This window comes from Panthera uncia, chromosome E3 (assembly GCF_023721935.1).
Source record: "Panthera uncia isolate 11264 chromosome E3, Puncia_PCG_1.0, whole genome shotgun sequence".
NCBI lineage: Eukaryota > Metazoa > Chordata > Mammalia > Carnivora > Felidae > Panthera > Panthera uncia.
The window spans coordinates 28,504,447-28,514,614 of NC_064815.1; the positions used below are offsets into that span (position 1 = coordinate 28,504,447).

Consider the following 10,168-nt stretch of genomic DNA (forward strand, 5'->3'; position numbering starts at 1 on the left):
CACACACACACACATCTACATATACATCTATATAACCCTGGGCTCAGTGGCTCCCCGGAGTCCCTTCCTCCATTAACAGAGAGTAATGGCTGCCTGCAGGTGATTCGGCACCACCTACTCCCCAATAGCAGCCGCTAGCACTCCTGTCCTTTGTGGTTAGGAGGACACAGCAGAAGGGAGAGTTGAAAAGAGCCACTTCTCTCCATCCGAATCCAGCCCAGTTCCTGGATCTCTCCAGCCATGTGTGTCTCAACAAAGCCACCGCTTCCTGGGTCCACCCAAGCTACTGGATCAGAAGCTGGGGACGACATTTGTCATTTCAAACAGATCGCCAGGTGGCCGGGGTGAGGTCCGGATTCCAGAACTGAAGTCCAAAACCTCCAACATCAAGACGGCGGTATTTCCCAGGGGTTATGAAGCTGGAACATTCTTCCTAGAAGGTGACCATCTCTCCCTGGGGCAGCTCTTCTCGGTCCTGGTGTGGTTTTGAATTATAGACTTTCTGGGCCAGGGCCAGGGCAGTGGTATTTTTTAAAGCTCCCAGGTAAGTCCAGTGTGCAGTCAGGTTAAGAACAGCTCTGCTGAGGGGCACTGAGCAGAGACAAGAAAGAGGGGAGGCTGACCCTCTGGAAGACGATCGAGACCGCGCTGCCTTCTCCCTGCCTCCCCAGCCTCCAAACATGAAAGATGCTGCTATCAGAGGAAGGGGACAGAATATTCTGAAGTTCCAGCCGATGTCCGGAACCTGCATTCTACTGCTGAGAAGGCATCACTATGGGATGTCTGCTGATTGCAGGGTGTACAAACCGGCTGCAGGTTGATGGAGCCCACTTCCCTTCACCATGACCCCCTGCAACTTTGGCCCTGCCTTATAACCTCATCTGTAAAATGGGAATATTATCTCCCTTGCCAGGCTCCATCAGGACTCCAGCGTGATCGTAGTCACAAGTGCCAGTTAACTGCACAGGACACATTTTTCATTCACTTGGTCACTTGACAAACATTGGCTGAGTAGCTTTGGCTTAGGGGGGCACCGAGCTGGCGGTTCGGCATTGAGAGTGGCCGATGTGCAGCCAAAATTCCATCGATTGGACCCATTGTGAGGTCATGGGGTCCTCTCTCTCTATATATAAAGTATTTGTAGGTCAGCTGGTGGGGGGAGACATTCCAGAGACAGGCCAGGAAAGCGGGCATTTAATTTCACAGACCACTGATGGTGTAAGAGTTAGGGAGGCTGGTTGTCTGGATTTTAAAATTGTTTGGCCAGAGATTTAGCTGTTAACACTTCTCCCTCCCCTCTTTTCCTCCTTCTTTTGGTGTCTCTTTTCTCTTTCTATTTTCTTTTATGGATAGAGTCCATTGTACTGTTATCAGCATTACTTGTCATCCACTATTTTCTTTCCAACAATAAAACCCTCCTTGGTGTCTCCATTTACAAGGATATCTGGAGTTATTTGCATTCTGACAGCTTAAATCACGCGTTTTAAGACCGGTCACGAGGAAAGCAGTAAATCTATGACTTAGCTTCAGTCCAAACAAATAACACAAAAAGGTCTCAGATCACAGCAATAAACACCAGCAGTGCTTGGCGACTCATTAGGGTTCAAGATTCATAACCGTGATGGACAAGTATTTTAATAGAAAGAGAAAGGGCAGTGGGAGACCAAAACGTTCCTTTTTCTTCCTTTTGTTCCTTCTTTTCTCTTTATTTAGGCCTCCTGGTTGTGATTTTAGATGATAAGTTCTCAGGGTGAGAGAGATCTGAGGCTTTCTGATTTTGATTTGTAAATACAGTCCGAGATGTGCTTACACAAGCAGAGATGGCAGGAAAAGGAAACCGGAGTGAGGAATCACTGGGTGAGTCAGAACCACGTCAAAGAAACTCCCACTCCATTTCCTTACTAACATCCCACCTTGTTTGGGGTCAAATTATCCTCTATTTACAGAGCTCTGTGACAATCTGTGATTAGTTATGACATCACCATAGTACCTCTCTTTGTGCTGGAGTGCCCCACTCTGGTCCGGCACGTGTGGATTCAGATACTGTAACGGTCACCCACGGCTGCGTAACAAATTCCCCCAGAGTCTTGGCAGCATAAAACAGTAAACATTTATCATCTCACACAATTTCTGTGGGTCAGGAATGGGAGTGCGGCTTAGCCGGGGGCTCACTAACAAGGTTCAGTCAAGATGGTTTTTGGTGCTGTCGTCATCTGAAGGCTTGACCGGGACTGGAAGATCTGCTCGCTTGCATGGCTGGCAAGCCAAGTGTTGGCTGCTGGTGGCATGCGGGCCTCCCCACAGTGTACCACCTCACAACACGGTGGCTGGTTTCTTCCAGGGAGAGTGACCCAAAAAAAAACAAGGCGGAAGCCACAAGGTCTTACTTAATCTAGTGTCTGAAGTCATGCTGTCATTTCCACAACCTCCCAGGGATTATGCAGGTCAGCTGTGTTCAGTATGGGAGGGGGGCCTTCTTGGATAAGAGCCACCACAAATACAGAAGATCTTCCCCAAGCTCCCTGTGAATGGGTTAGGAAATGCTTTGAAGAACATCATGTACAAGCCACAACAAAGCCCGTCCCCATGTTTTCAGGGGCTTTTCTTTCAGGAAGGGAAGGAGAAAAGCATGGCAAGCAGGTTGTATCTTGCATGCTCTTGCATATCAATCGGTGGGGCTATCTGGAACAATGGAGTGAATAGCACCAGTCTGGGCTCAGCAGGAAAGCATGGTGATCGACTGGCGATGCCTGCCACAGGCACAGGAATGGGGACTGGTGACACAGATGCACCCGTATTGCTCTGACTTACCATAGCCAGGCTCTCCGGGGGACATAGGAGCAGTCAGTCATAGTAACAAGCAGCAAGCACTGGGTTAATTATGACACCAGGTAGAGTCACAAGACCCCACCACCAGACAGCTGTGGAGGTGACCATCCACTGATGAGCAGCTTGGGAAGAGACCCTCCCCACCAAGAGTCTGTTCTGGTCCCAGAATCACATGAATGAATCACAATCTCACGAAGCCTAGAACCAGAAACCTCCCTAGAGGCCGTTAAGTCAAGTGTATTGTGAACAGTTTTTGGTTTCAGACCCCTTTAAAACAAATCCCCTCCAGGACCACATACAAAGCAGGTAAAGATAGAATTGTTCGGGTAGAAGTGAAGTGGGAGCTTGGAGCCTGCCCGCTCAGACTGCCCCTGGATCATCACCGGGGTCTCTGATGTGTCTCTGTTGGGGTTCCATGGGGTATGGTTTGAAAACCACTGATTTACCCCATTTCCTCCATTTTACAGCTTAAAAAAAGGAGTCCAAGAGAGAAGCAGGGATTCTCAAGAACATGTTGGGAGAGGGGTTCCTGGCTTAGTTTTTGCAGCGTTGGGTCCCTGGATGGTCGTTGCTCCAATGTGGGCATTACTGAGGTGGAGGGAGATCTGGGGCCCCCCAGGGAAGGACCAGTCCTGTGCTGGTGGCCCTCTGCTCAGCAGCAGGACTGACAGACAGGTGGGCTGAGGTGGGGACCAGCGTGCCTGGGATGGCAGCAAGGGCAACTTCTGCTCCTGTCCCTTCCACTCTCAACATCCTCGACACACACGTGCCCACTCATGTGCATTTATGTCACGCACGTCCAAACCCGCAGGCATTGGGGATTTTTTATAGCCTAATGGGACAGTGTTCCAAGTGTGTTTTTACCTTTCCCCAGCTCACAGAATGAAAGCAGCAGGCTGGGCTTCTGTGCATCTTCCACCAAGGGCTAATTTAGTTGTGATTTGTGGCAAACATTTATGGTTTAATAAAGTGACTTTCCGGTTGCTGTGTTTATCACAGCTCAAGTGAGGAGCCTCACGGGGGAAGCATCTGGGGCTGATAATTATTAAAATAAAACCACTTTTGTGAGCCATTCTGTCAAGCTCCTTCAGTGACTCAACCTCCCCCAAGCCCAAATGTGAGAAAAGAGAAAGATCAGGGAGGGGGAGGCTGTGCCCAGACAGGGGGTCATGTCAGGAAGGGTGTCCATGGGGCAGGCAGGACAGAGCCCTCTCTGTGTGGTGACTAAGGAAACCACCCTATGTGCCACCTCTTAGCCACAGAAGTGGCACCAACATTGTGACCACGTCATATGCAGAACATATAGAAATGACTCTGCTTCACTTTTTTTTTTTGTGAGATCTGGGCGTCCACAGGAGCCCTGACCGCCATGGGTTTTGGGGTATAGGCTCCATTCCAATAAATGGGGACCCACCACTCTTTGGAAATCAGAAATTTCTGATTGCAAATGGTCACAGGCTGAACTGGGCCCCCTTCCCAATTCGTATGTTGATGTCCTAACCTCTGGGCCCCCAGAATGTGGCTGTAGTTGGTAATGAGGTCTTTAAAGATGGGATTAAGTTAAAATGAGGTCAGTACGGTTGACCCTCACCAATAGGACCAGTGTCCTTATAAGAAGAGATTAGGACGGGTGCGTGGGTAGCTCAGTTGGTTGAGCATTGGGCTCTTGATTTCAGCTCAGGTCACAATCTCATGGTTGTGAAATGGTGCGCTAACAGCACAGAGCCTGCTTGGGATTCTCTCTCTCCCTCTTTCTCTCTGCCCCTCCCTTACTCTCTCTCTCCCTCTCTGCCCCTCCCCCTGCTCGGGCTCTCTCTCTCAAAATAAATAAATAAACTTAAAAAAAAAAAAAAAAAGAAGAGGGGCACCTGAGTGGCTCAGTTGGTTGAGCGTCTGACTTTGGCTCAGGTCATGATCTCGCAGTTCATGAGTTCGAGCCCTGCGTCGGGCTCTGTGCTGACAGCTCAGAGCCTGGAGCCTGCTTCGGATTCTGTGTCTCCCTAGCTGTCTGCCCCTCCCCTGCTCATGTTCTGCCTCTCTCTCTCTCTCAAAAATAAATAACATTAAAAATATTTTTAATTAAAAAAATTTAAAAAAAAAGATATTAGGTCACAGACACACATGGACAGAAGACCACTGAGGACACGGGAGAAGAGAGTCATCCACATGCCAAGGAGAGAGGCCTCAGGAGACACCAACCTGCTGACACCTTGACCTCAGACTTCCAGCCTCCAGCACTGTGAGAAAACTAATTTTGGGTGTTCGAGCTGCCCGGTCTGTGGTATTCTGTTATGGCGGCCTGAGCGGAATAACTCTCACATGACCCATGGAGATAAAGTAGCCTGTTTCTTCTCACTAACTCAGACCCAGTGCTCGTCTGAGAATGTCAAGGATGCTTGGGCTGGAAGGATTCTGTCTCAAGGTCAAGTTAGCCAAGACTTTTAATATAACATTGTTGAAGATAGCAAGTTTTTCAGGCCCCTGAGGACTCCAGAGGGTTGTTGCTGAGGTAAAGTCTCCTTTCTGAGAGCTGTTGCCTGCCTCACCTAAGACAGGAGGAGGCCAGAGGAGTATTAATAGGTCTTCAAAGTCATTCGTTATTTGTTGTTGCATATAGCCATTCAACAAACACCAATTTAGCATCCAGCCCTATAGCCTACTAGAGTTGATCCCAGCCAGCAGAGGGATTTCCTCTTCTCAGAATGTGTTCCTTTGATCTCCTTGTAAAAACTCAGGCTTTGGGGCTCCACCTCAGGGCTGATGACTCAGAACCTCTAGGGGCGTGGATCCCTGGGAATCCACCTTTTGAATGTATTTTCTGTGCGATTCTGGTGCAGATGAGCGTTTGAGAGCCTGTGCTGCACCGTAACCCCAGTGCTGGTCATTTGGCCTCTGCTCAGACTCCCGAGGGGGCCTGTCTCACATGCTGTGGCCGTGACAGGCCATGCATTTCTTTCTCTTGGAGCTGAAACCCGCCTTCTGCGGCTTCTATCCTAGGGTCCTGGCTGCACCTTCCAGGTCTCCCCCCTTCCCAACGCCCTTCGGGTGTCTGAGGACACACATGTGGGCCGCTAGAGGTGGAAGAGAAGAGATGTCACTGAAGGGCAGAGCAAGAGGGGAGAGAGAGACAGATAGGAGAGAAAGTGCTAGAACACGTGGGTGTCTCCATTCCCACAGAAGGGAGTGATGGGGAGATAAGCCAAAAATGAGACAATATTTTACAATTTTCACCTCTGTGCTTTTCTTTTCTGGAAGTCAAGGGCATTCATACAGCCTCAAGATGAACTAGGATGGTCGAGGCTGAGTTTCTAAGAGGAGTTCCTCTTCAGCTGAAGGGTACTCAGGAAACAGTCCTGGCGAAAGAAGCAGAGAAGATTCCAGAAGAGTGCCACCCAAATAGAAATAGAATATGGGCCACATTAAAAATAAAGAATAGGGGCGTCTGGGTGGCTCAGTTGGTTAAACGTCTGACTTGGGCTCAGGTCATGATCTCATGGTTCATGAGTTTGAGCCCCACGTCGGGCCTGCTTCAGATTCTGTGTCTCCCTCTCTGTCTGCCCCTCCCCTGTTCACACGTTCTCTCTCTCTTTCTCTTTCTCAAAAATAAACATTACAAAAAATAAGGTCACCATTTGTGTTAATTATCTATTACCTCAAACTTAAAAGAACAAAGGTTCTACATGGTCTCTGTAGCTCAGGGATTCCGGAGGAGCTAAGCTGGGTGATTCTGGCTCCCGGTCTCTCATGACATTGCAGTCAGGTAACCAGCCCGGCCTGCTGTCATCTGAAGGCTTGACTGGGGCTGGAGGAGCCCCTTCCATGAAGTTCACTCACATGGCTGCCATGTTGGTACTGGCTGTTGGAGGGAGGCCTCAGTTCTCCACAGGGCTGTTGGAGTATTCTGCTGCCATGGCGGCTGGCTTTGGCTACAGTGAGAGAGCTAAGATGTACAAGGTGAGGCTACAATGTCCTTTATGACCTGGACTCTGAAGTCACACTCCCTCATTTCAGCAACATTTTCTTAGTTACACAGACCAGTCCTATCCACGGAGAGAGGACTACACAGTGTGAACTCCAGGAGGTGAGAAAGCCGTTTTTGTTTCAGGAGTGCATGTGTAGCTCATGTTGGTTCCAGAACTTTCTTTGAAACCCCTGGGAGAGAAGTGGTCTTCTCTACCAGCAAGGCCCGTAACTAGGTAGAAGGCCTGTGTAATGCTGATTCTAGAATAGCTTCTCAGGACTTCTCATGCCTTGTGCATTTATTTAACATGTATTTTTTTATTATAAAAATAATATGAATTCTTTATAGAAATATTTTAAGATTATTCCTAATCTTGCCACTTAGGGGAAACTCTTGCTAACATCTTGGTGTATTTCTTAGTTTCTTCCCCTCGGTCTCTGTCTGTCCGTGTCTGTCTGGCTTTCTGTCTTTTCCCACCGCCCCCCATCCATCATCCTTTTTATAGCAAGACATTTAAGCTGATCTCGTTCCTGCACATCTTCTGTGGCATAAAACTAAAAATAATAGCTAATGAGTCATGGTATCTCCAGGCTCTGGATCCCCAGCAACCTGGTGGTTAGGGGCTTGGAGCATTCTCATTATGACTCCAGAACAACCACGTGGGCCCTGGTCTACCTGTTACCCCAGGAGCTGGCAGGACACCACTGGGGCCTCAGCCTTTGTTGGGGTCAACGTCAGAGCCTAGAGGCCCCGCCTGGCATAATAAGTGGGGAGGGGTACTCCCTGCCTCCAAGCCTTTGGCAGATCTGGCTGTGGGTCTAGGGAAAGGGGCAGCTGTGAATTCTGTGAGTTCCATGGCCTGGGGCAGGCTGCCCTTCAAGGGGGTGGTGCTCACATTTGCCCTTCTGCACTGGATTTTTTTTTTTTTTTTGAGAGAGAGAGAAGGAGGGAGGGAGGGAGTGCAAGTGGGGGAGGGGCAGAAAGAGAGAATCTCAGGCAGGTTCCACATTCAGTGCAGAGCCTGACATGGGGCTCGATCCCACAACAGTGAGATCATGACCTGAGTCGAAATCAAGAGCCGGATGCTCAACCGACTGAGTCACCCGGGTGTCCTTTCTGCACTGGCATCTAACGCTTGGCCTCTTCCCTGGGGTCAGCAGGAACCCCTGGATCAAATTCTAGTTGCCTCTGATGGCAGCCGGACGGACTGAATTGTGGATGGAGCAACTCTCTTGACCCCTCGCACCACTCCTCCCTCAGAGCTGGGGCCTGGCTCCCACTGATGTGCACAAACCTAGCCCTGCCAGAGCGGGACACGCAGGGGGAGGGGCTGGCCGGCCGGGGTGGCGCACAGGGCACCTGGGCTAGCTAGCCGCCCGCCTAATCCCAGCCTCTTTCCAGCCAGCCTCTCCCTCTTTCCACTTTTTTTTACTTTTGGTTCCACCCACCTTTAGGCCCTACCAGCTCATGTCTACACCCCAACTCTGAGTCACCCCTGCCCTCCAGCCCGCTCTCAGGCCCCTCATCACTAACTGCTATCATCATTCGCCACCACACCTGAATTTATGCTAACGAGGTCACTCTGTGTGGGCCCCTAGATAGCTTCAGGATGGGGGCTGGTCCCCAGAAAGACTAAACATGGGACCAGAGGGTGAAGACTTTTATGGAGCACCTGGGTGGCTCAGTCGGTTAAGCGTCTGGCTCATGATTTCCGCTCGGGTCATGATCTCACGGTTTGTGAGTTCAAGCCCCATGTCGGGCTTGCTGCTGTCAGCTCAGAGCCCGCTTCGGATCCTCTGTCCCCCTCTCTCTGCCCCTCCCCTGCTCTATCTCTCAAAAATAAACATAAAACGATTAAAAATTAAATAAAAAGTAAATTAAACAAAGAAGGTGAGAACTTTCAGCCTCACCAGCCCCTCCCCCCAGACTACGGGGAGGGGAGGGGTGCTGGAGATTGGGTTATAAACGTGCATCAGCTGCCGGGCTGGTGAACACACGGACTCACTGGGAGGGTGGTGCTCCCGGAGAGGACGCGGAAGATCTGTACCCCTTCCCCCACACCTTGCCTCTTCCTCTGATCGTTCTGGAGTTGTATCCATTATAGGAAACCCAGTAAACATGAGCAGTGTTTTCCCGAGTTCTGTGAGTTGTTCTAACAAATTATCAAACCTGAGGAGGAGGCGTGGGCACCCCTGAATTGACAGCCGGCCAACCACAAGTGCAGGTGGCCCCTGGGACTTGTGACCGGTGTCTAAAGTAGGGGGCTAATCTTGTGGGCCTGAGTCCTTAACACGCGGGCTCCGTGCCAACCCTGGGAGTTAGCGTCACAATAAGACTGAATTGCAGGACATGCCGTTGGTGTGTGGGGAGCTGGAGAACTGGATGTCAGAGAAGACATTACATTTTTGGTGTCGGGAAGGAAAAGGACATCAGACAGTCCTCGTAAACGGAGACATGTGGGAGCAGATATGAGGGACCAGCCAGAGATCTGGGGGCTTCCGGTGTGTGGCGAGCCCACTCCGCCCACGAGCCCGGCCATGTAATGGGCTGCACGTTTGTGCCCTCCTGCTTCTTCCAAGGAGCGGCCAGGGTCATGGGCACCGGTGGTGGGGTCACCACAGCACGTGAGCGGCAAAGCTGGGGACCCTGGTGCTTTGTTGGGAGAATTTACTGGATCAATCGAACGGGCAGCCTCCCAAAGTGTTACTTCCTCTCTTTTGTTGTTGATGAGATTCTGATGTTAACTCTACCAAACGTGTCTCATGCTGCACATACTTGGAAACTGGCTTTTTATGTTGCTCATTTAGAGAAGAACGAAGCCTTCCTTGGAACACAGGTTGCAATTATTAAGTCACAGCCAAGGAAACACTGCTGATATCTCAGGTTTGCAAGAAAGCGGGAGTTAAGTTATTAATTTGGAGTCTCGTATATCAAGGCCATTGGTAACCTCACCCCTGTGTTCTTGCCATGAGATCTCGTTCCCGCTCAAGTGGGGATCCATTTTTCATCCAAATAATTCTTAGCTCTGTCAAAATAATAATCTAACCCCCTCCCCCATCTCAGCATGAGTTCTGGCCAGGAAAAAGCAAAGAAATTTCTGTTCTCAAATTCTTCCTCTGAGCTAAGTAGGCCAGCATTCATCAAGAAATACACAGAATTTGTTTCCTTAAAAAAATTGGTTTGGCTTCTTTCTTGTTCATTCAAAGAGAACTTGTCTGACAAAAGAGAGGGGAAAAGAGAAAATGAGGGACAGATCAGGTAAGGAAGGAAGGAAGGAAGGAAGGAAGGAAGGAGGGAAGGAAGGAAGTTAGGAAGGAGGGAGGGAGGAAGGAAGGAGGGAAGGGAGAAAGGAAAGTGGTTCAATGCTCTCTATGGCTT

General features: G+C 49.8%; 1 protein-coding gene and 1 long non-coding RNA gene across 7 annotated transcripts in view; one reads left to right on the forward strand and one right to left on the reverse strand.

Annotated features, from left to right (window-relative positions):
* The window catches only part of LOC125928575 (uncharacterized), a 21,702-nt gene extending 12,724 nt beyond the window's left edge, over positions 1 to 8,978 (reverse strand). For 2 of the 6 annotated variants that reach the window (XR_007459699.1, XR_007459696.1), the window contains exons 1-2: positions 6,482 to 7,046; positions 6,061 to 6,182 (exon numbers count right to left, since the gene is read on the reverse strand). This is a non-coding gene — a long non-coding RNA (uncharacterized LOC125928575). The other 4 variants (XR_007459697.1, XR_007459698.1, XR_007459700.1 and 1 more) reach the window with 4 other exon arrangements.
* ATP5MF (ATP synthase membrane subunit f) overlaps positions 1 to 9,680 on the forward strand; it is a 616,357-nt gene extending 606,677 nt beyond the window's left edge. Inside the window, exon 6 of the mRNA XM_049639312.1 lies at positions 9,412 to 9,680. Within this exon, the coding sequence (XP_049495269.1) occupies positions 9,412 to 9,665 (254 nt within the window). The 3' untranslated portion in view covers positions 9,666 to 9,680. The remainder of the gene's footprint in view (positions 1 to 9,411) is intronic.
* Positions 9,681 to 10,168: the final 488 nt, after the last annotated feature.